Raw genomic sequence first — 25752 nt, 5'->3', positions numbered from 1 at the left:
ACCTGCTCAATGAAGTTAACAAGTGGGGTCGAGATGAGAGAGATCAAACTCAGTTCTACAAGTTGTGGAAGTGGTCTGGTCCTTCATCTATTACCTCTTCCTTCCCATCTCTAGGGCCAGAGAAGCAAAAGGAGGTACTCACGGCCAGAGGTGCCTCTACTTCCCAGGTCCCACCATACAGAGCCACAGGACCAGAACTTGACAAGGAGCCCATCTCTTTAGGAGGGCTTCCTAGATCCTGCCTTACTGAGTCTTCTTAAAATGCATGGCCCTGCTCCAGAGCCTATGACTCTAGATACACTCCCGGCCTGACCCTGGGCCACTCAGGCTCCTTGGGGCAGACACAGCCAATCCTCTGCTCAACACATTTTATTGCTAAGGACAAGGTGATGCACCGGTTTTCAAAATAATTTGGTTTATAGCGTTCATACGTAACAAAAAAAGGGGAAGTATTATAAATCTGATTCTTGTATACATACGGTATAAGTGTGAATCCCTCCAACCCTGGGCCCAGGCAAACAAATTCATAAGGAGCAAAAACCTGTTTAACCCCTTCAGTGTTGCCCTCCAGTCCCACCCCACTCCCAAATCAGCTCCCTCCCACCCCCACACCAGGGGGCATATCTAAACCCACCCCCTGGCCTCCAGTGGCCCCAGTTCACCTTAACCCTCCCAGCCCCTGCATGATTCCAATTTTCTGTTGACAGACTCACCCGCCAGGCTCTGCCTGCTTCCATCATTAGATCCCCCTTCAGAGTATTCCCCACCCACACCCTTTAATACTGTCCACAGGGGTCTGTGCCTAGAGTGATATGGGCACACGCCCAGGTTACCCCTATCTTCTCCTTCAAGAGAAGGCAAAGAGGTGGCGTTAACTCTTTAGCATCTCATCACTGCAGCTTTGCCAGCACTCTCTTGAGGCAGTTCCAGAGACAAACAGATGCCACAGCCATCTCCAGCCAACCCCCAGGGGCCCTTACTCAGTTCAGCTGAGGGCAGAATTTCACATTTTTGTTGCCCTGGATAGGCAAGGAAGAAAGTAAAGGCCAGGGGCTGGCAGAAGCTGGTCCAGACCAAACATACATACGCACATACATACACACACACACACACACACACACATAAATACAAAAAGGGGGAGGGGGCAAGCACCAGCACCTCTGCCTAGTTGGTGCAGGTGATCATTAGGAAGCTAAGTCCAAGGCCAGGAACAGGGCAACCAGCCCAGCCAGCACAGTCGACCCCATTACAGACTGGGGCCCATGCAGCCACAGCGTTCCAGTGCTCAGCCCATCAGCTGGGAGATCAGCGGCTGCTGCCACATGTCCAAGTACGGCTTGTCGTTTCATTACAGTGGAATGCGATGAGGGTGGGGTGAGAAGATGATGGGGTCGGTTATTTCATTCCTTTTCATTTTACAGTTCACTTTTAGAGACTTCAGAGTTCCAAGTGTCTGCTGTGCTGTGGAACCCCAGAGTGCTTTCGCCTTGGCGGCTGGGACTCTCCTGGCCGCTGGAAGCACCTACTCCATGATGGCCCGGTATAGTGCAGGCTCAATGTAATCTTCCCGGTATCTTGAGTTGATAACTCGTTGCCGTTTCTTTTCCTGCTTAACTTCCTTCTCTGTGAAAATCTCATTGAAGCGCATGTCTGAGGCTACTGACTACAGAAGAATAGGCAAGCCAAATGAGTACTTTATGGCCAACCACCCCGAAGAAAAAAACCAAAGGGACACATCCTTGCTTTGTTCCCTCCCTCCCAGAGGGGAACCAAGGGCACACAGAAAGCACACACTCACCAGTCTAGACTTGACTCTCTTGGGAAGCTCTTCATCCAGCGTGTACACGTCATCTCTCTTAACCACAAGCTGTGAGCCATCCTCAAACTCCACCTACCAAGGAAACAAAGGCCTTTAGCTAAGATATCCCTGACTCTCTCCCTGGTCCATCAAGCACAGGGGCCATTTCCTGCAGTCACAGGAAGGGTTAAGAACACTGAAGTAAGGCCTGCCATGTTTGAAGCCATACCTGGCAGACTGGACACAGGGCAGCCCCTAGCTCTGAAAAGGGTTGTCACTGATCCCTTGGCTCAGCAGTCCCCAACCCCCGGGCCGCAGGCTGGTGCCAGTCCCCGGCCTGTTAGGAACTGGGCCGCACGGCAGGAGGTGAGCGGTGGGCAAGCGAGCGAAGCTTCATCTGCCGCTCCCCACCGCTCGCGTTACTGCCTGAAACACGCCCACCCCCATCCCCGTCCGTGGAAAACTGTCTTCCACGAAACCGGTGTCCCTGGTGCCAAAAAGGCTGGGGACCACTGCCTTAGCTCTCCCAAGAGCAAAGACTTCCTCTTGCTCAAGAGGAAACACTGAATTAATCAGGCCCCCTCCCCCATCCCCAACAAAAGCCTTCGGTTACCTGGTACATCTGGATGGGGTGAGAGGCCACAAACTTGGCTCCATAGACTTGGCCGTCTGTCCATCTCACTTGGACTACTTCCCCTTCGGCAGGAGGACCCAACTGGAGACAGTCCTGACTCTGAGGGAACATTAAGGAAGAAAGGTGAAAGGAAGGTCCACCTGAGAGACCTGCTAAGTCCAAGTCCACCCCGTTATCTCTGCTGGCTGCTGCTGCTTCTAGGTGACAGAAAAAAGCAGCCATAATAAACTTAATAAATGTAAAAGACATGTGCCATGATCAAGAGTCCTTCTCATGTTCCTTCAACTGTCTCTCTAAGGGACAAGGGGACAGGGCTCTACCAGGAAGAAATACTCAAACTTTACTCAACTATTTTAAGAAAAGGGTTCTTAGGACTTCCCTGGTGGCGCAGTTGTCAAGAATCTGCCTGCCAATGCAGAGGACACAGGTTCGAGCCCTGGTCCGGGAAGATCCCACATGCCGTGGAGCAACTAAGCCCATGCGCCACAACTACTGAGCCTGCGCTCTAGAGCTCACGAGCCACAACTACTGAGCTCACGTGCCACAACTACTGAAGCCCACGCGCCTAGAGCCCGTGCTCCGCAACAAGAGAAGCCACCGCAATGAGAAGCCCGCACACCACAACGAAGAGTAGCCCCTGCTCGCCGCAACTAGAGAAAGCCCGCGCGCAGCAACAAAGACCCAACGCAGCCAAAAATAAATAAATAAATACAAACAAATAAATTTTTTAAAGAAAGGAAAGAAAAGGGTTCTTAACCTTTTTTTTTTAAGGAAAGGTTAATAAAAGACCACCTACCACGGGACTTGGCAAAAAAACTTTAGGACTTTTACTCCCTGCAGCGGGGGAACCCTAAGGATGGGTGGAGTCCTTGCTGCATTCCCAGCAGAGGGCTTGGTATATAGTGGGAGGTCAGTGTATGAACATGTTCATGGCAGCCGAATGAAAGGTCTGATGGGTAGACCTGGGAGAAGGTCCTTGCAGACATGGCCCAAAAAAGTACATGTTGGAGCAGAAGTAGGGCAGAGAGTCTAAAATGCTGTGATATTCCAACTGCTCCTACCAATTCCACTACATGACAAGAGTTAGGAAGGTTCTACACGCCAATTCACTTACTGAATAGAAATGGCTCTATACTGTATTGCCAACTCATTATTGACAGGTACTCAGCAACTATATCGTGTATGAATTCAACAACTAAGTAGAAAGTACTGCCCCCAAAAGAATCTGAAGTGGAAGTTTTAACTAGCCAAATATGTGATCTTTGATAAATCACTTAAGTTCTCGGCTATTCAGTTTTACTATAATAGCAGTTCTCAAAGTATGGTCTGCAGATCTTAGCGGGGGTTCCTGAGCCACTTGCAGGGAACTTGTGAGAGCACGATGGTTTTCACAATAATATTAAAACATTAGCCTCTTTCGCTGCGCAGACATTTCCAGTGATGGTATAACACCTAACATGGGTGCAACTGCTGGCGCCTCAGCACAAATTGAGGCAATGGCCCTAAGCTCTACTACTTGTTACTGCATTCTTAACCACTGTGTACTCATGATTTAGGAGCAAAAGAAAAAAACCTGGTTTCACATAACAACGTCCCTTGATGAAGCAGAAAAAATTTTTGTGTTAAACCTCAATCTTTGAGTACATGTGTTAAGTACTCAAAAGACACTTCTGCTACACGCTGAAGCATGATGGTTGTCTTGAGGAAAAGCATGCTGTAACTGTTTGAGTTGTAAAAAGTAACTGCTTTTTTCATGAAACACCAGCTTTATTTGAAAAAAATGACTGACAGACAAACTGTGGTTATTCAGACTTGGGTACTGGCAGACATCTTCTTGAAAATGAATGAAGTGAGCCTGTCACTTCGAGGAAAATGGACTGACAGTATACTGCCAATGATAACACCTAAGCTTTCAAGCACAAATTACAATTTCAGAAAAGTTGTGTCACCACCATGAGCTTGAAGCTCCCTAAAATTTAAAGATTTTTCTGAGCTTAGTGCTACAAATGAAAGTGATTTTTTTGGAATTGTCTAATAAAATTTAACAACATCTGGAAGATCTGCATAGCCCATTGCACCAATATGGATGATGGTGCAAAATCACGCATGAGTGAAAGAGCCATTCTCAGTGCAAGACAGACCAAAGAACGTTAATGTAAGAAGGTATGTTCACCAAGCTGCCTTCAGAGTCTACACTGCAGCTAACTTTTAAGAAACTACCACTCGTTGAGGTTTGGTGTAGTATCAAAGCAGGATGACCACAATCATCTGAAAGGCTACTTAAATTTTACTCCTCACTTTTTCAATCGCATATCTGTGTGAGACCGAGTTTTCTTCACGTACTTTAACCAAAACAATATATTGCAACAAACTGAAGATGTGATGTTAAAAAGGTTTGCAAAATTGTAGAAGAGTGGCACTCTTCTAATATTTTTTGTTTTACTTAAAATAATTTTTCGTTAAAAAATGGATTATTTCAAATCAATTCACCTCAGTTTTAATTTCTTATGAGCAAATATCGATAGACATAACCCACAAAAATACAAGCTCTTTGGCATCCTCAGTAACTTCTATAAGAGTCCTGAGATCAGTGTTCTCTAAGTTAGAGATACCACCTGCTTCTCAGAGTTGGTATGAGAAGTGACCAAGATACCCGAGTAAAGTACTTAGCCTAGTGTCTGGCAAACTGGAAGAGCTTAATAAAGCATAGCTAGTCTACTGCCACAAACACTACTGATACCACCTTCACTACATGGAAGTCTGCCTCACAACTAATGAATGTACTTTTAGCAACTAAGTTGCTAACGTGGTAGAGACGTGGGAAATACCTGTTGTTTAAGGAAGAAGTGGCTTCATTCCACTAGGCTGGTGCTCGGTCTAACATGAAAAGGTTGGGGTTGGGGTGGGAGTGGGGGTGGGGGGGTGGGGATGAGGACGGACGGACGGACGGACGGACGGACGATGGACAGGGGAAACCTGAACTGAGTGCTGAGTCCAGAGCCAGGAAACCTAGGATTGAGTCCAGGCAGGGCCCCCAGTGTCTCAGGTATTGATAACACAAGCAGGCCAGGGGTATCTCCAAGCAGTTTCTATTCAGCCCCCAAAGGCATCAACTGTAAAGAACCAAAAGCAAATTCCATAAATCTACTAAGAGGGCATGGTAGAAAAGAGATAATTGGCTAATTCTCCTAAAATCACACAGCTACTAAGCAGTGAAGCTGGTACTGGCACATTGGACTGATTCCAAAGCCTGGGCTCTTCTTCCACTGCACCAGAACACCTTCAAGGGTAGTTTAGACTAAAATACAAGTATGTTTCAAAGAACTGCAAAAAACACCAATTCCTACAAGCTTCTAGAGGAAGCAGGGTACCCTAGAGGCACACAATATTCTTTGTACAGAAAGACCAGTACAAACACTTCTTTCTGTTTGGGGGCCGAATGATGGGACCATGGGCCTGGATAGAAAAGGCAAGCAGGCCCACAGCCAGTCTGCCAGTCAGACCAAGAAACTCCCCCGCCCCAAAATGCCCATGAAGCTCCTTGCAGACATTACCACTATGTCCTCGGGATAGAGATTGTCGCTGAAGGAGCCGTCATCAAAGTTGACTTCATAGAAGGTCTCCGTGGTGAGCCTTACCACCTCACACTGGTAGAAGCGCCCATTCTTGTGCTTGCTAATGACCTTCTGGCCCGCAGTGATGCTCTGCAAGGCCCCTTTGGCACGCTGGAAAAAACAGAGGCTTGGGTTATGCCCACACTGAGCGGACAGGCCTAGCAAATGGGGACCAAGATCAGTTGGCTCCTCTTTACCAGGGAAAGATAAGCGTGAGAATGGAAAAGTAAAAAGGAGTAGGAGATGGGAGCTGAAACAGGTCTTTCCAGATGTCCACACCCCAGCCAGGACACGGAAGAACCCAGTGTCATATTTTCCCCATAAATATAGCTCCTCCCTCATTCCCAGTCCACAACTGGTCCTTTACCATCCTGTCTCACCACAAACTCCCAAAACAGACTCTTGTGACTTCCCTACTGTTTCGAGGAGCTGACCAAACAGCACCTACTAATTCACATAGTTTAGACATACATCAAGGTGGACGTTCAACAGGTGATCTGAGGCCCAGGGTCCCCACACAATGCTCCACACAGATCTTAGCACCAGCTCTACCCTCAGGGCCAGGGCACAAAGACTGAGGTTCCCTGGATGTCCTCCGCTGCATACTATACACAGCTCCACAGCTCTGCCATCTCTGGGGCCCTCACATCACCCTTCTTCTCATTCTGAACTTGTCCTTGATGCAAATGAAATCACAGAGCATCTGGTGGTCTTGTGTCCAACCGCCCCTCCCCAAGCTGCCCAAGCTCTGTGCTCCAGCCATGCTGACCTCCCTTCTGTCCTCTGAGCATGCGTGCCAAGCGTGTTCCCACCTCAGGGTCTTTGTGCCTCTGTTCCCTCTACCAGAAAGGCTCTTCCACAGTTATCTGCACACTGGCTCCCTCACATCCAAGTGTCCACTTATGGACAACCTTACCACCTCTCCTCCTCCATTCCCGTATACAGCTTTACTCTTATGCCGGCACTTCTCCCCGTTTGATACACTGTACGTTTACTTGTTTCTACGTGTCTTTCAACTACACTAAATGCAGCAGGAGGGCAGGCACTGTTGTCTTGTTCACCAGCATGTCCCGAGCACCTAAAACTGTGCCTGACATGTAGCAGATGCCCAGTAAGTATGTGAAGAATGAATCAGTGAAAGAAATACTCAACAGTACCCCGTTTCCTCATAGCACCAGCCATCTACAGCTGCCAATGTGAGGGCATGGGGGGCTAATGATCATCACCAAATCACTCTCCTGTTCCAACACAAAGCTCCTACCTCCTTACCACAGCCAGGACTCAATGGTACCTCAAGCTTTTATTCCTCATTCCCGTATCGACTAGTTTTCCCTCTTCCTAAGCTCCTAACCCACCTCCGCCCACCTCTTGTGCTCAGTAGAACATCTTTAATGAAAAAGGGGAATCCAGTCAGCCAACAGGGCCCTTTCCTTGGTGGAGGACAGTCTGTCCTCTGGGCTGGTGCTCTACTGTGTCCTTCCTTTTATGATTGTTTTCACCACACTGTTGACAAGCCTTCATTGGCGTCTCCTCCACTGGACTGTAATTCACTGGTGGCACTCTGGCTTCTGACCTGACTACCCATGGGACCCCCGGTTTGGGGTGCACAGTGACCACGCCACCAGCCCTGTCTTCCCGACAGCACGTGGCCCTCCTCAGCCTCTGCTGGCTGCGGGGCTCTCCTTCTCAGCTGCTTTCGCTGCTTCCTGCTCCACCATCTATCTGCTCCTTATACTAGCAATCTCCAGAGTCCAGTTTCTAACGGGAATTAGGTTTAATTATGCTGTTAAAGGCTGATGATACCCAAATCTTAATCCAGCTAATCTAGCTGCCTCCTGGTACCTCAATCAGAATGTTCCAGCGACCTCAGAGTCTACAGGTCTTTCCCTCATTTTTATCTCCCCCACTTTCCTCTGCAAAACAGCCATGCCCCATCTCAGTTCCTGATCGCAGTTAACACCATATTAGCATCCCTTCCACCTTTAAGGGAGTGGCCTGAGTCATCTTGAATTCACACTCCCTCACCCCTTCCTCTTCCTCTTTCTCCATCCTCTCCCCATGGCAGCCAACAAACCCCATCAGTCTACCCACTGTAGGATCCCAGCGTTGGCTGTGACCGTAAAGCTCTCCCTCTGTGTTCCCATTTCAGACCTCACTTCTCGCCTAGGCTAACTGGTCTCCCGGCCTCAAATTCTTATTCCGTCAATCTTTTCTGCAAACCACCACCAGAGTAACTGTTAAAAAAACATATAGCTCAAAATCATAATATTGGAAAAGTTCCCCTTACCTAGCGGAAGAGACGTCAAACCCCTAAGCGTGGCAGCCCAGGGCCTTAATCCTCTGGCACTGCCTGCCTTTCCAGTACCGTCCCCTGCCACGTTCCCAGAACCAGTCTCACACGTTCCTTCTCCTGAGACTCGCTCATTCTGTTTCTGAAGACTTGATTGCCCTCCTGCTCACAATTCCTACCTACTGTTTAAGACCCATTTAAGCTTCACCGTTCAGAGAAGTGCAAAAATGACTACTGTATCGGGGTTAATGGTTAACTCTTCTTCCCATCAGTTCACAACATTTACAGGGCTTCTGCGACGTCCCTGACACTGTGTTAAGTATAGGGACACCCAGATTAACAAGCCATGGACCCCCAAGGAGTTTATCCAGGAGGAGAGGCAAACAAGGAATCAACCACAAGCAGTTGGTTCCACTGGACTAGGAAGCACAAGGCAGGAAGCAGAGGATGGACAGGGGCCATCTCCTAATCCCACACTCATTAGCAGTCCCCAAGAAGCACAGCGCTTGAGGAGATACTGGCTGACACAATAAATGGAGAGCCTGCAGAGAAAATGATCCTGGAAACCGTCGAGAGGACTCTGGAATGGCGCCCTCCTCACCTCCAAATTAGGGATCTTGTGCCGGAAGCAGGTAATAAAGACAACAAAAGGCCAGTCATCTGGCTGCATCATCACGCCCGCAGCCTGAGCACAGCTCACGTGGAAGGCAGTTGGGCAACGGCCATGAGAACACTGCACGCAGCAGCCAGCAGTCCTTTTCCTCCGTTTCTTACAGAAGACACATTTCTACAACACAGGAGAAGCAGGCCAGTGATTCTGGGAACTAGGGTGGTCTCCTCTACTGTACCCGCACCCAAACGCACAGAGCCCTGTGAGCAAGAGCCCACCCCCTTCCCAAAACACGAGGGTACACGCACCCTCTGTTAATCTCGTGTCCGGTCACAGGCATCCTCACTAAGTAGTTTTAACCAGAGGGGGAGAATCATAAACCATGACCAAAACTGAGGGGTAAAGGATGGCCACTGGGTCAACCAGGCGATGCCCTCCTAAACGCTATGTTCCCCTCTATCCAGAGACTCGGAAACAGGGAAAGAATGTAGGATCACAGGCCCATCTCTTTCTGCTTACCAGTTTGAAGCGGGGCAGGGGAATTTTGCTCACATCCACTGGACTTCTTTCTGCAATGTTGACAAATCTCGCCTCCAGAATCGCCACTGCACATGAGACATGGACCCACCTGCCAAAAGGCAAAGGCCACCTCAGTCCCCCTCCAGCTCCAAGGCCCTGTGGCCTTTTCTCTTCTAACATGGGCCTGTCTATAGCGTTTCCTCCCTTACCCAGCGTGACCACTGGACTTCCCAGCAAGTTCCTGGGACCCAGTGAGGTAAGACCAGAAGCATCTCCACGCTGAGGAAGTGGAAGAAGGTCCCCACCACAACGTCCCGGGTCAGCACAGGGTCACACTTCTGACACACTCACTCACCGCCTGTTGCAACAGGAACAGAGCCACAGCTAATTGCGTGTGGCAGGTTCCAGGGAGTGAGAATAAATTAGAGAGCCCCATACACACCTCTTTTACCAGAGGACCTGGGCACTTCCTCAAAATATCTCCAGCTGCGCTCCAATGTGCCGGTAATCCCAGCCCTCCCCCTCCAGGCCTTTGCCCAGACCTTTCCCGGGGCCGAAGTGACCTCTCCCTTCTGCTCCCTTCCTCCACCTGAGACTCACTCTTTAAGGTCTGGCCCTAGCCCCACTTACTCTGAGAGGTCTGTTCAACGGACATCCTTAGAGAATTATTCAAGTAAGTTCTGGGCGTTTGGGGAAACTGACACGCACCAAGATGAGATTAACTAAGATGGTGAAAACTCCCAGGATCAAGCCACGTGAAAACCTACGACAGACAGCGTCGGGGCTGCGTGGAAGCCACCTGCAGTGTGTGAGTGGGAACAGGTTTGTCTTGCATGGCCCTGGAGGGCAGACCAAGGATCATGAGGTAAAGGTGGGAGGTGCAAGCAGAGCCCTTTGCATTGCAAAAAAGGAAGAACTTTAACAGCACTATCTTCCAATTCTGAGGAACACGGTGACCTCAAGTCACGGCAGCAAGTGCCTTTAGAGGAGGGGAAGTGGCAAGCAGAGCAGCCATCTATCTGGAACAGCATGAAGGGGATTCCTGTGAGGCAGGACGCCAGGCGGTGTGTGTGCTTTAAGTTCCCACAGGATTTTAGCTGGAAGCAGGGTCTTCACTGCTGGTTCCCCATCGACCTGGGAGTACTCTCCCCTAAGCAGCCGGTCTTCAGGGCGAAAACCTCATTCACCTTACATTTATTTCTACCTCTGAACCACTGAGCCATGACGAAGCACAAAAATTCAGCTCAGTGAAAGCGGGCTGCCGGACGGCCAAGAAGCCCAGCTGTGGGCTGAGTACCCAGAACCCTCTGTAGAATCGACTGAGTAGTGGGTAGGCATGGCTGGGCTCTCCTCAATGTCCCACTGTCCTTCTTAAGGACAGTCGCCCTCATTCCGAACAACCAGGGAGTCTGCCTGCAGGAAGGGCTCACTAGCTCACAGCCGTGGCCACCTCTGTACCAGCCCCAGCTGTAACAAGGTAACTGTCCTCACTTCCGCCACGAAGCCCCCGCATCATCTTCACAGGGTCTTCGTACCCTCGTGAGTCCATCTTAGCTCCTCCAAAAGGAGGACGTTACGTACAAGGCTGCCTCAGAGGGGAAGCTCGGGTTGGAAAGTTCTGGGACTGCTCGGCTTCCCATCCTTAAAATTAGTCTTGGAGATGCTATTTCAGCCCCAAACAATGTGCTTCCCAAATCCTCCTCAGTCATACCGATGACAGCCACTGACCTGGCGGTGTGCCCGCACTCGGCTTCAGAGCCCAGGGAACTCACCTGTCGTCATTGGCTCTCTGCAGGGCTCCTCCTCGCAATGAGCACAAGCAGCAGTCCTGCCAAGAAGACGGGGAGGAAGAGTGGTCACCACCGAGTCACTACCATCCCATCTGCTCTCCCCGCCACTTCCTGCGGGCCACGGTAGCCTCCACGTGAGAAAGTAGCCCACAGCATGCGGGGCCTCGCCTGCACAGCCCTTGTAACCAGGACTGCCCTGCAGGAAGACAGGGAGGCCACTCGGGGCTGAAGTGCACCAATGATTCTCCTGACTTAACTTAATCGTCTTCGCTGGTACTGTTAACAACAACTGTAAGCAAAGTCATGAGTGATACCCTGCTCAAGCAGGGGGCATTACAGGGCTCGGACTGCCTCCTATGTGGGTACTGCCAGGTTCCAGAGAGAGGGGAGGAGTGAAGAGAAAGCTACCAAATGAACCATCTGAGCCCCATTCTGATGCTCCAACCGGATGGCTCAATTCTTTACAGGAGGTTATGGTCCATCCACAGGAAAACCTCTACTTGGTCCTGACACAATGAAGCAAACACAGCTTCCAGACTCCATCGTGCCCTGCCACAGGTGGGCAGCACACACTCTCACTGTCGTGGGGATTTACTCCGACAATGCTCACTGACATCACTGTGTACCAGGCACCGCACAGACCCCTGGGACGTAGAGTCCACGTGAAACAGTCTGGTCCTGAGCGAACCTGTCTCACAGGGAGACAGCAACAGCACGGAAGCACTCACCTCTTCCAGGGCATTGGCCGAACACCGAGAACACATCCAGTCTTCAGAAGCCTTTGCAGGGGGAACCCCGTAGCAACCTAACAGGGACACCGAGGTGAGCAAATTAAACCCAGAGGCCAGAGTCAGAAGGTAGACCTGCAACTCTTTTCCAAACACTACTTCCCAAAGCTACAACCAAATCTTACAGAAACCCCTGAATTCTAGCATCAAGGCCCCCACGGGTCAGCCATACAGTATGGCCCCCAGTCTCAAAAAGTCAGAAACTAGATTCACTGCTACCAACACCTAGCGAGCAGCAGACACTAATCCCCTCCTGGTATCTACAATCAAGGGGACAGCCCAGGGTACACAGTGCAAGCACGGAGCCCAGAGTCATAGGAAACTCAGACTCAATCAGCACCAAACTCCAAGAAGAGACACATAAGCAATCTGCACTGGGGGGCTGGGGAGGTCACTGGGAGGTCGCAGGGAGGCCAACAGGCGGCAGGACTTCCAGTCAGATGCCCCCGCCCCTGGGACCGGACGCAGAGAAGAAGTGAGGCACTCACTGGCGTGGACCCGGACGCTGCACTTCTTGCAGGACACTAGGATGCTGGTGCCGTCCTCCTCTAGGTAAGGGGTGGACAGGTTGATGTCCGTGCTACACCCAGTCGAGGTGAAGCACATTTCTGGAATCAATGGCTTGGTCCTCTGCTTCTGGGGCGCTAAATCTGGAGCACTGCCACAGTTCTGACTAAGGCTTCCAAACTCCACCTAAGGAGGGAGCAAGTGCACACCTCAGTGAACAGCCCCGTGTCCTCAGCTCTCCGCCTGCCCCGTCAGCAGAAAGCTGCTCTCTTCCTGACAGGGCACCCGCTACGGCTCCCGGGTGCACAGACATTATCCCAGAGCCGTTAACTGAAGTCACCTCCAATGACTCCAATTCAATTTCTCACAGCAGCATCAAACAAAGGCCCCCAGGGACAAGTGAGAAAAGGAAGCGAGGTAAGAGGCAACTGGGATTTCAATCTTCCCAAACCAAGTGGTAATAAAATGCACTGAGAGGCTGGCAAGGCTGCTCTTGGCGGCTCCCCGCTGCGATGCACGGCATGGGGGCCCCACTCAGGGAGAGGCCCCAGAGCAGGTGTTTCCGTGGGCCAGCACTGATTTCCTCTCGGGGCCCATGTCAGCAGTCACCTGAGCTGCAGCACTGTCACATGGCTGGAGCCCCAAGATCTGCTCCTGGCTTGGGGCCCCTTCGGGAAGAACATTATGTCCATGTACTTCCCTCGGCAAACAGCCTGACTGCAAGAATCTGCCGCTTCTGCCGTTGGATGGCACCATCACCCTGGTTCCAAGGACGGGGCCCAGAAACATGTCACCCCCCAAGCCTATGCCATTCATGAAACTCTGAGCCCCACTCAGCAGATCTACTGGCAGTACAGCCTGGCCATCTGCCTGCTTCCCTCACAGGTAAGGGCACATTGAGATCTTTTGGGTTTGCTTTCGGTCAGTGGAAAGAAGGAATGAGTTACTAACTCAAAAGTACTCTGGTCTGAAGTTTCATTCTTTGGCAAACATGAACCTGGGGCCCTGCCAGGCTCAGTGGCAGCCATGCTACTCTAACCACCATCAGGGGACTGGTTCTCTACATGCCACCCTGTGTAGGTCCCAGCTGAGACTGACCTGGTCATCTGGCACATGCGATCTGTGGGTGCCTTCCTGGCCTCCTAGAGCTGGACCCAAAGAGGCCCATGACGGTGAAGCCATCAAATGCCCCAGGAGTGGGAGGGGCACGGCTCAGCTCAGCCAGGGTGCTTTCCCATCCCCCTCCCTCCTGCAGGCCCTCTGCTCCTACACCTCCCAAATTCCCTTCCACTACTGCCAACATCCGCGGTGGCAATGGGAAAGGAAAGAAGAGACAACACTGGAGGATCTGGCTCTTCACCTGCAGTTCAGAATGATTTAAAGAAATCCCCTGCTCTCCAGACTGTCGACAAACCACCTGGAAGGAATCATCACTGACTAGAATCACAAAAGAGCAGATCCCTCAGCAAACAGTGTGAGTGCCAAGGGCAGCAGGGAATCCCCCAGAGCCTAAGCCACACCCTCAGCTCTTCCCCAAAGCATTCTCAAGTGAACACCCGCATTGCTGCGTGGCTATCTGCCTGGTGAAGCCTTTCCAACACAGGGATGGGGCCGAAGACACTAGGAAAACATGCCTTTCCCAAGCTATGTCCCCACCATTAAACCTAGCTTTCCTCTGAGCGCTGGTCCGGGGTAAACAGTGGGGATGTGGTGGGCTTACCTGATGGTAAGTCTGAAAGATCATGCAGACGGCGCAATGAGGGGCCTGCTGGGCCATGGCCTCGTTGAATTCCTTTTCGGCCTCAAAGTTTGGAGGTCGGTTCTGCCACAGCTGGCTCAGGGGCTTGGCCCAGGCCTCCGTCTCCTCAGCCTCCTCCTCGGGGGTCCCCTGTTCTGATACATCTAGAGGAGGAAGCAGGGGCGTGAGTCCGTCAGCACCAGCCCTGCACATCTACGGCTCTGTCCGGAGAGCCGACGAGCTCAGCCCAGGCTTCTGGTCCCAGGTTTGGACTAACCCAAGATCCTATGGGTGACAAAGGCAAAGGGCAGAGGCGATCTGCAAAAGACTCCTTCAATACTTGGATGATGTTGTGGGGAGCCCTGCAATCCACGGCTACAGCCCCTCCAATGACCTTCTCACTCCTTCCCAGACAGGCGTACTTTCTAAGAGACCCTGGAGTCCTATGCTGAGTAGCCCAAGGAAAGCTCTGGAACATACCTATGGAAGATACCCATTTATGTGTTTACTCCCTGCAACCCAAGCTCAGAGCAAATAAATAGTTATCTCCTCCGCCTTCAGTCAAGTTTAATCCAAAGGCATCTGGCAGCTGCCAGTACGTGTGACCTCGGTGAAGGGTACCATAGCGTACTTAGGCCGATGCAGACAATTAAAATCAACCCCTGTAAGCCCCATCAATCAGGCCTAGCCAGGAGCCGTGGTGCCAAAATCCAAGCACAGATATTTTCTGCATCCTGGCCAGAACAAGAGTGACCGAGACAGGAGGGAAGAAACAGAAACGGACTGCTCACAATCACAACAGAAAAATTACCACACTGGCATCTGCTCCGCTTATAAAACCAAAAGTGGCCAAGGATCGTTCTACTTGTGAATACTGAACAAATGATGAAAATGTTCACTATGTTAAATGAAAACTGTAGGAATCAAAATTTTACAGTTTACAGAGATAAAACTTCATTGAGCTATACAGTTAAGGCATATGTACTTCACTGAATATGTTATGCCTCAATTGAGAAAAAATGTTTTCAGTGGAGAGAGGGGTATGTGAGACTAAAAGAGACTAAAGAAATGCAGTGCGTGACCCTAGTTTGGTTCATACTGGTTTAAAGGGAAAAAGCTATAAAAACACATTTTTAGAATGAGCAGGGAAAGATGAATATGGACTGAGAATCAGAGGACATTATGAAGTTACTGCTTACTTTCCGAGGTGTAATGACAGTGGATTTTATACAGGAGACAATCCTCCTTAGGAGATGCCTATCGGTGCACTTTAAGTGAAGTGACTTGACGCCTACAGCTGATTTTCAAATGATACAGCAAATATGCATGTACTTGTTCGTACAAAGCAATGCATAGGGAGAGACAAGTGATTATGGCAAAATGGCAACAGCTGTTGAATACTGGAAGCGACACACAGTATTCTTATTGTTTCAACTTTTCCACGTTTGAAATGTTTTAATCATAAAAAGTTTGAGGGAGGTATATTATGACCTCACGTTATTATAAAAAGACATACATGGACATAATTTAACATCTGACAAGGACAGTCAGGAAGATTAACACATTAAAGTGTTCACAGTAGTCATCTCTGTGGGGTAATCTTGCTGTCCTCTTTGTAACTTTTTCTGCTTCCCCAGTTTTCTACAGTCTACATTGCTTTAGCGCATTGGGGAGAAATCAAGAAGCTAGGCTGCTGCGACCCAGAGGACCTGAGACCCCCACAGGGGCTGGAGGAAGACCCCCGGAGGGCTTCTAAGACTCTGCATGGAAGTCTGCCTGCTTCTGGCTACAAGGTCTGAAGAGGCTTTCCCCACCCAGCTTATCATGATCTTTCTACCCAGGAAAACAGCAGAGACGGGCATCGACATCAGATCAGAAAGGGAACGTGAGGCTTGTGGAGCAGAGGAAGGGCTGATGAGACTCTGGGCTTTCCGTGGGCGCAGGCAAGGACAGGACAGGGTAGGAGGAGGCTGGGCATCAGGCAGCAGTAAAAAGGGGCCTGGTCACTGGCGGATCTTACAGGGTCTGTGGGCTCCAGGCAGCACAGGAGACCACACTGCACTGATGGCGATCACTCCCTGAGCTCCAGTTCTCCTCTGCATCCCTGCCTACTCCCCTCTGTCTCCTTCACAGGCTCCTCTTCCTCAGTTTTCCTAACCCCAGCCTCTGTGCCCTCTCCCCGAGCACCGCATTTAATAGAGATAACAAATACCACCTCCACACACCCCAAGCAACGCCAGAACCCAGGGAGGCACTCAGCTCAGGCTTCCTCTTCCTACCACCCTCACAGCTCCACGTCAGGTTGCCAAATCCAGTGGACTTTATCCTCCCAACAGGTTCTCCACTTCCCCTCCCCCACCCCTACCTCCACCGTCCTAGTTCAGACCCTCATATCTCACAGAGGCCATGACAAAAGCCCTCTACTCCTAAGATGCAATCCCTAGAAAAAAGTTTTTTTAAATTAATTTATTAAGTTATTATTTATTTTTGGCTGTGTTGGATCTTCATTGCTGTGCGTGGGTTTTCTCTAGTTGCGGTGAGCCGGGGCTACTCTTCGTTGCAGTGCGTGGGCTTCTCATCGCGGTGGCTTCTCTTGTTGCGGAGCACGGGCTCTAGGTGCGTGCGCTTCAGTAGTTGTGGCACGCAGGCTTCAGCAGTTGTGGCTCGCAGGCTCTAGAGCACAGGCTCAGTAGTTGTGGCGCACGGGCTTAGCTGCTCCGTGGCATGTGGGATCTTCCCGGACCAGGGCTCGAACCCGTGTCCCCTGCATTGGCAGGTGGATTCTTTACCACTGCACCACCAGGGAAGTCCAGGAACAATCTTTCTAATGCAAATCCAACTGCATCACCCCTCTGCTTAAAACACTTCCAAGGCTCGGAACGCCCATGGGCAAAGTACTCTGGCTCACGACCACCTCACTCCTCCTCCTCTGCCCATCTCACCCTGGCCTGGCCCTGTAACGCCAGCCGCAGCAAGCTGGTTCCTCTGAATATACCTTCCTGCTTGTCTTTGCCATGGTTACTGGCGCTGTCCCGTCTGCCTGGATTAACATCTCCTCCCTTTAGATCAGTGCATTACCCTGTGAGCTTATTGAGGGCATGGACACATCTCAGTTATCTTTGTTGCCACACATTCAGCACAGGGCTTGGCATCAGTGACAGAACCTGCTATCCTGAAAAATCAGCCTTGGACCTCCTAAGAGAGGGAAGAACTTGCATCCAATTATCCCGTATTAGGCACATTCCAAGACACTCAAACATATAATGAAATCTGATTATAAATCCCATATCCTGAAATCCTACCCTCTTTATGGAGTATCTGGGAGAAGAGCTAAGCCACAGGCCCACCCCTGGCCCTCAGCTTGGCCTCCTGAGGTCCTGTCGGAGGAGGTCCTGATGCAGTGAGAGCGGCTTTCCTCTGGTAAGAGTGAAAACAACACTTACCATCATCGCTGACGCAATCCTGCAACACGAGTGGGTGGTGGCGGGGGAGCTTGCTTAAGGGCTGACGACGGCCCTTGGACTTCTTACTCTCCTCCAGGGAAAACATGTATTCATCCGCAACCTGGGCAAACCACAAGAAGGAATCAAGTTGGTCTTGCCTCCACTTCAGGACACAGCAGAAGTCAGTCTTACAATGAAAACCAAGGGAAAGAGCGGGGCAGAGAGACACAGAGAAATGTAAAACCCAACATGGAAAACACCTGACTTCGAAAAACCCAAAACGACAGTGTCATGAAAACCAGTGTAAACCAGGATTATGTAAACCGTTTAGGGCAAAATTTGTGCCTAGTCAGCGTGGGTCCTGGCCTTCTCAGAAGCAGGCTGAAACAAATGTACCAAAAATAAACCTACTCCAGCTCTAAAGGAGAGCCCCTTCCTTCAGCTCACTGACATGCATCCACGTCTGAGAGCCCCAGAGGCCCCTTTCCTTGGACCAGGAGGCCAGTAGCACCTGTTACAAAGTACCAGGCAGCTGGGCCAAACAGGTTTGAAAGGCCAGAGCACATTCAAAGGGGTGAGGAGTAGCGGACCCATTAAAAAGAAAGTAGGTCACTTCTCCTCATGCACTGTCAAGACCTCAGCTCTAGCTGATACTCTTTGATCCTCTTCTCCAGGGGAGAACATCAGCCAAGACAGAGAGCGCCTCTGAAACTCTGGCCCAGCTGCAGAAAGAAAGGTTGATTTAACGCTGCATTCACATAATGTCAGAGCAAATGTAATTAGGTTTAAGGGGTACAGGACTGAACCAGTAATACCACATCAGAGCTTCCTTCTAACCAACATATTTAACACTTGGTTATACTGACAGTAGGAGACACGGGTTATAGCAAAACCCACTGAGCAAAGAAATGAGGCCTGGAAGAGGGCCACTTTGCAACCGTGACCAAAACCAATGCCTTAGAGCGCTGCAGAGAAGTGTCAGCACTGCAGTGCCACCTTGGAGAAGGGACACTGGGCCTGCAAACTCCACGTGCAACTACACAGAACCCCAGGACCTAAGGCCCACACTTGGAATGTCAAGAAAAACCAAATGCTGAGCAGGTCACGTGCAGGCAGTACAGAGTCTGCTCTTCTAAACATAAACTGAGGGCCTATTTGCCTATTCATTCAACAAATATTTACCGAGACTCTACGGAGTCGGAAGGTCTGCCCGGGGAAGGAAGGTGTGAAGAGATGGGACCGCTAGGATGTGCTCCCCGCTTACGTGAGTGATGACGCGCACGGCAGCGTGCCATGCGGTGGAGGAGTGAGGATGGTAGGGATCTCCTACCACTGAGGTCCACGAAAGGCTAACATAAGCACACACTTTAATCAGCCCTGAGCTACACCGACAGTCTGAAGCAGCAGCTTCCAAAATGTACATCAAGAGGCCTGAGAAAGCCTCCGTCAGAGTGAACAGGCGGGGCTCCGTTCCAACACACAACAGCCCTGCTTTTGATGTACATTTTTTAAATGAGTAAGAGGTCACTTAAAGAAGGGGTTCTTTGTCTAAAACAAACTGGAAGTACCAAATTTATCTGACAGTATTACCAGGAAAATAAAAAATGTAGGGATATGCACCCCAACACACGTATACTTACTGATGAATTATATACACTCATGTACTTTAAAACAAAAATACACTGTAAAAGGATTAAGATAAAAATAAAGTTCCATTATTTGATTCCTGCATCCCCATAATCTTCTTGCATCCCCTACTACGAAGACCACCTAGATAACAGGCCTAAACGTGAGATGTGGCAGAGACCAGGAAGTAAAGGCATGAGAATAAAGGAACCAATGATGGTGGGGATTTCCAGCCTGGGTCTCCAAGGTGAGAGAGACTAAGAGGGCTCCTGTGGACGAGGGGGGAGTGGTAACAAGCCAAGTTAGCCAAGTTAAACGTGCTGCGAATGGTACACACAACACCTACCTGTGGGTCCTTCATCTGGAAATACCCAGGGGGCACGAAGAAATTCAGCCTGGGAGTTCAGAAAGGAGGTCAGAGCAAGAGCTGTGGATTTGGGAATCCTCAACATCAGGCTCAGAATTTAAATCATGCAATGGATGAGATGATCAGTGGAAGATAAACTGACTGGAGACCAAGCCTTCCAGGACAGGAGTAAGAAGAAAGAGGAGATGCTGGGGGAAAGGGGCCCTCAAGTGGGAAATCCACAGTCCAAACACTACAGAAGAGCTGAGCAGGCAGTGGCCAAGGGACTCAGCAACTGGGAGGTGCCAGGACTTTTTTAGAGATAAGTTCCAGTAGACACACAATAAGGAACTAGGGAGTGAGTACACCACACAGACTATTTTTGCGAAGACCAGGAAAGGAATGACATGATAGCTTGAGAAGGAAATTTCCTCCAATTGTATTTTAAGATAGGGGCTTTGTGAGTATGGTTTTATGAGCGGAGAAGAAGCTTGTCCCCCAAAGATGCAGAGTCCTAATAATCCCCGTGAATACGTTAGGTTAACATGACAAAGAACTGTTAAGGTTGCTAATCAGATGACCATCATCCTGGATTATCTGGATGGGCCCAATGTATTCAAACAGCGCTTAATAATGGAAGAAGGAAGCAGATGAGTCACTGTCAAAGTGAGGTGACATGAGAAAGACCTGGCCAGATGTTGCTGCCTTTAAAGGTGGAAGGCAAGGGCCATGGCCAAGGAATACAGGTGCCCCCAAGGAAGCTGGAAAGGGCAAGGAAATGGACTCCCCACAGAAAGGTACAGAGCCCCTGAAGACACCTTGCCTTTAGCACCATGAGGCCTATTTCAGACTTCTGAACTGAAGAACAAGAAGATGGTAAATCTGTGTTAGGATGCTAAGTTTGCGTAACTTGTTAAAGCAGCAACAGAAAATGAATATGGGGTAGGAGGTGGAGACAAATCATTTTATAGGCAAGCACTGGAGGAGGTAGAGGGGTCAGGACCAAGAACACCAGAACTTGGCTTCGGGAAAGGAGGCGGCTGCCTCTGTCCACATCTGTTTAACCAAAGGGCCTCCTGCGCGCCCAGCAGATATGCCCAGCGTACCATGCCTGGTGCTGCGGCAACACAGAGATGGTGATATGGGATCTCTAACCTTAAGGGGCTTACAACCCAGCCAGAGTCTAAGTCTGCCCTTTCTGCTACCATCACTCTGCCTCTGACCAAAGCGGTCAGATCTACTCAAATATTTGAACATCCTTCCACATTTTCTCCTCTTCTGGCTAAACACTCCTCCTCCAATTCCTCACAGTGCTGCCTTTCCCTACAATGTACTCCAATTTCTAACTTCCCGCAGGATTTAACGGAAAGAGCTGGGTTCAAATCCTCGTTCAACCATTTAGCCATATGAGCCCGAGCAAGTGGCAACCCAGTAATGAAACGGGGTAAAGAGCACTGCCCCTCAGAGCTCTTGGTGAGGATGGGGTGGGATGGCATGCAAGGTCTCCCAGGCCGCTGCCGGCAAGAGAGCTGGAGCTCCAGGCTCTCTCTTGAGTTCTCTGTTACCCCCGACACATGGGCAGCCAGGTCAAGGTCAACCCCCGACACATGGGCAGCCAGGTCAAGGTCAATGTTCCTGACGGGGTTTGTTCTGTACAAAGAACCAAGTGTTCTCTCTCCTTCTTTAGGGAACTCACTTTTTCAAAGCAGCCTGAACCAACAAGAACTTCTGCAGCAGACACGTTGCTGTGTGAAGACTCAGGTTGTGGTGCTTCGGCAGTCAGTCACCAGGGGCCCTTTTACCATGGCCCCTGACACAAGATGGCAGCACGTAAACTGAATAGCAGACGGCCCGAATTACACCTTGGGGGACGCTCAAAGTGAGGAGAGGGGGCCCACAAGGGTGTTCTTCAAAACCCAGCTGTTTCCAGATATAGACATAATGCTATCAGACCTCTCCAGGGACAGGCAGAGTGCCTCAGCTTCTGCCCAAGCCTTGGACTGTCAGTCTGCCATTCTACCCAATCAATCAACCCTCATGTCAGCTTCTTACTGGAGCTCAACTTCCATTCGTTCCACCCACATTTACAGAGGCTCCTGGGCCAGGCCCTGGGGACCACGTCGGTGCCGCAAGAGGCAAGGCTGGATGTGGCCCAGTACCTGGCTCCTAGAAGTGCACCTGCACCGGCCTGTGCAACCGCACCGAGACCAAGAGAGCGTCTTAGACGAGGAGCAAAGTGCTGGAGGGACTGGAGAGAGAAAGGGACGCAGCTGAGAAGCAACGAAAGGTTTCCAGGAATACTGGCTTTTGAAAAGGAGCTGGGCCCCAACGAGCACAGGACTGCTCCAGGACAGACAACTGCCTCTTCCCACCTCAAAACTACCTGCAGCCTGGTGAGGGCTGCACAAAACATGAAGGCGCTTAAGAGGGAGGAGATATGGGGACATATGTGTACGTATAGCTGACTCACTGCGTTATAAAGCGGAAACGAACACGCCATTGTAAAGCAATTATACTCCAATAAAGACGTTAGAAAAAAAAAAAAAGAAACCAAAATATGAAGGCGCTTAAGAGGGAGGAGATATGGGGACATATGTGTACGTATAGCTGACTCACTGCGTTATAAAGCGGAAACGAACACGCCATTGTAAAGCAATTATACTCCAATAAAGACGTTAGAAAAAAAAAAAAAGAAACCAAAATATGAACGCGCTTAAGAGGGAGGAGATATGGGGACATATGTGTATGTATAGCTGACTCACTTCGTTATAAAGCGGAAACTAACACACCACTGTAAAGCAATTATACTCCAATAAAGATGTTAAAAAAAAAAAGAAACCAAAATATGAAGGCACTTAAGGCCCCTGAGCTGTACACTAAAAAAGGGTTAGCGTGATATTTTATGTCATGCATATTTTACCACAATAAAACACCCACCTGTAGCCATCCTCTCCTGTGCCCACCTCTGCTGGAGACCCCAGCCCTCCCTCCTGTCAGAGCTCCCCCCACCCCACCCCACCCTCATTATGTCCCACCGCCCCCTCTTCAACACAGGCCCACTCGGCCGGCTGCCACCGTCTTCCACCCTCTCCTCCCTGGCTCTGCACACCCTCTCCTAGCTCCCTGAACCTCTGGCTGCTCTCTTCTGCTTGTCCTTTTCCTTCCCGGGCCCTCTACCAACACCCGCACTGTGAAAACTGCTCTTCACGTTCCACATGCCCCACGGGAGAACTCTCCCACACCCAGCGACACCCTCCAGGTGAAGGTGACTCCCAAAACTACCCACCTCCGGTGTGTGTATGCACGTCTCCAATGCCTGCCTCACAAGCAGGTCGCACTCAGCATGCCCCAGGCTGAACTCACACCTGAGTCACACTCAAATAACCCCTTCACTTTTCCTGCCACCTCCATCCTCCACCGATACACCCCTGTCCATCTGGTAAGTAACACGAGCCAGAATTCCAGGTCACCCCTGCACTGCTCTCCCACTCACCCCACACCAGCCCCCGGCCCCGGGCTCCCACCTTCCAAGCAGTCATTACCCCAGCTCCCCCCATCCACCCCCGCCACCACCTCACGGCTCAGGTCCTCACCACCTCTCAGACTAAAGGAACAGGTTCCAAACTGATTTCCCTCTTGCAAACCATTTTTCCTCCTGTCCTAAAGGAGAAGTATTTGATTATAAAAATAACACGTATTCATAAAAAGTATTCAAACAATTTATAAATGCAGGAAGTGAAAATCATCTATAATTCCATCTTCAAGAGAACCTCTGCTGTTTCTAATTTTGCCTCCTTCTTCCCCAAAAAACCTTTATACTGCTTCCAAAATGATCTTTCAAGACATCAATGCAAAGCTTAAAAAACGCTTCACTGGGCAATCCAAAGAACAACTGACAGTTTCTTTGAGTGAGTCAGTGGCAGGTGGACAGAGGGGCACTGCTCTAGATTAAGGCAGACTTAAGAGACATAATGAACAGACATAAGATGTAAGATTAATTAAATCTTGATTCAAACAAACCTACTGTAAAATAAATTTTGTTCAGACTACTGCGGAAATTTGATTGTGAACTGGGTATTAGATGATGCTACAGAATTTCTGTAATTTTGTTAGGTATAAAACAGCATGGTGATTAAGAAAACACCCGTATTGTTTAGAGATACACACTGAAGTAGGGAAGAAATCACATGACATCCGGATTTGCTATAAAATACTTCAGCAAATAAAAAAAGGACAGTTGGGGACTTCCCTGGCGGTCCAGTAGTTAGGACTCAGCGCTTTCACTGTGCCAGAGGTTCAATCCCTGGTCAGGGAACTAAGATCCCACAAGTTGCACAGCCACAAAGAAGGAAAAAAAAAAAAAAAGGACAGATGAAGTAAACGTGGCAAAATATTGACAACTGTTAGATCTTGACGATGAGTATTTGTAGTTTACTGTATTATACCATATGCATCTTTGTGTATTAAAAAACGTGTTATAGAAATCTTCAATCTCCAAAAACACATGGCAGGGAAACTTCCACAGCCCCCCACCCCGACTCTCAAGTCAAAGAGCCTCAGAACTCCAGGACCCGGCTCCTGACACGGCCCACCTGCACCTCCCAAGGCCTTCTCATCCCATATGCCTGAGACCAACAAAACCACTGTGGACCCCCGACCTGCTCTGACCCTGGCAGGAGCCCCCAGCACCAAACAGAACCCTCTCCTCCCCTAGATTCCCGCTCCAATTTCATCCCATCCTCCCAGCGTGCTCCCGCTAAGCTCCTTCCCCTGCTGTCTCTCTGCCTCCTCACCCCAACCCCAGGCCGAGCTGCTAACTCTTCCACTTGTGCTGCAATGCTCATCACCAGGTACTAGAATTCCCTGCTCGCATCTATTTGCCTAGACTATGAGCTCCTTGAAGGCACAGTCCTAGCCCAGAGCAGGCGTACAAACCATTACAGAGTAAAGCGAAGAGGACGCCAGCATGTCAAGGGGAGAGGTGGGAGAGATGGCAGGTGACAGAGCGGAGAAGTTATTACCATCAGGCTGCAGCTGAGGTCCACACACAAACAAAAAAGAACCAAGAAGACACGCTACGGTTTTGGGGCAGGGGTTGCACGAGAGAGGCGTGTCAGAGAGAAGCCTCCTCTCCCAGCATATTCCCGTGGGAGGAGTCCTGGCTTTCATTTTCTGGCATCTGCCTTTTGCAGAGGCAGTGCATTCCTGTGTGCACAACACACAGAAGGTGAGTGGGAAACTCTCTGCCGCTGTGAGAGGGGCCTGAGTCGTCCAGGGCCGCCTGTGACTAGGTGGGTCATCTGTCTAATTGAGGGTAAATGAGCGGCAGGGCTATTCGGCCACGGGTTAGAAGCCACTCTCTTCAACCATTTTAACTGGTAACAAAGCAGCATTCTGAGTGCCATGTGCCCACCTCCTGTATCCATAACTTAACTGGTTCCTAATTTGGGAGGAAAAAAGATGGCTGTTATTTATGTATTGCTCCCACCACCAAAAAAAAAAAAGCCACCAAAAACTTGACTCTGTGGTTAAGATTGCGTCAGCAGTAACATGTGGTCTGAACAACGCATTCAAGTGTCTAGTAAGTCCTTGCTATTGTTAGCGGCTTCTGTGGTTGTGAATTCAGCTGGAGGAAAGCAAGTCAGGAGGACAGGGCAAGAGAAGGACAGCGTGGCCTGCAGAGACAGCAGGATGCACAAGAGGGCACAGAGCTTTGGGAAGGATGGCTGGGATGCGGCCACAGGGAACCTAAGGGGTTCTGGTTTCCAAGCGGAAGAGCCCTCTCCTGCGGAAGCAGCCACAGGAGGGCAGAGGGAGCGGCGATCAGAGGCAACGAGAAGGCTGCACAGTGGTGTACGGTGGATACCCACACGCCGTGTGAGAGGGAGGGGGGACCTTCAGGTGGAGAAAGGGGGTCTACAGAAACTGAGCCCGAGATTCAGAGAAGGCAGAAAGAAAAACTACATCGGGTGTTCAAGACAAGGGGAAAAACCAACCACAGAAAGGCACTGCTGAAAAAACTAGAGGAATTTTAAGTGTTAGTATTTCA

At 50.1% G+C, this 25752-nt stretch overlaps 1 protein-coding gene across 6 annotated transcripts in view; it reads right to left on the bottom strand.

The window, feature by feature from the left end:
* Positions 1-354: 354 nt before the first annotated feature.
* KDM4A (lysine demethylase 4A) overlaps positions 355-25752 on the bottom strand; it is a 41901-nt gene continuing 16503 nt past the window's right edge. For 2 of the 6 annotated variants that reach the window (XM_036859113.1, XM_036859110.1), the window contains exons 11-21: positions 17732-17852; positions 14271-14452; positions 12532-12736; positions 11984-12060; positions 11238-11293; positions 9466-9574; positions 8938-9123; positions 5987-6157; positions 2412-2531; positions 1799-1891; positions 355-1663 (exon numbers count right to left, since the gene is read on the bottom strand). In XM_036859113.1, coding sequence (XP_036715008.1) covers positions 1523-1663; positions 1799-1891; positions 2412-2531; positions 5987-6157; positions 8938-9123; positions 9466-9574; positions 11238-11293; positions 11984-12060; positions 12532-12736; positions 14271-14452; positions 17732-17852 — 1461 coding nt within the window. In that variant the 3' untranslated portion in view covers positions 355-1522. Of the gene's footprint in view, positions 1664-1798; positions 1892-2411; positions 2532-5986; positions 6158-8937; positions 9124-9465; positions 9575-11237; positions 11294-11983; positions 12061-12531; positions 12737-14270; positions 14574-17731; positions 17853-25752 lie in introns of those variants that run through there. The other 4 variants (XM_036859111.1, XM_036859112.1, XM_036859109.1 and 1 more) reach the window with 4 other exon arrangements.

Source organism: Balaenoptera musculus, chromosome 1 (genome assembly GCF_009873245.2).
Source record: "Balaenoptera musculus isolate JJ_BM4_2016_0621 chromosome 1, mBalMus1.pri.v3, whole genome shotgun sequence".
Lineage (NCBI taxonomy): Eukaryota > Metazoa > Chordata > Mammalia > Artiodactyla > Balaenopteridae > Balaenoptera > Balaenoptera musculus.
This window is presented reverse-complemented; position numbering and strand designations above follow the sequence as displayed.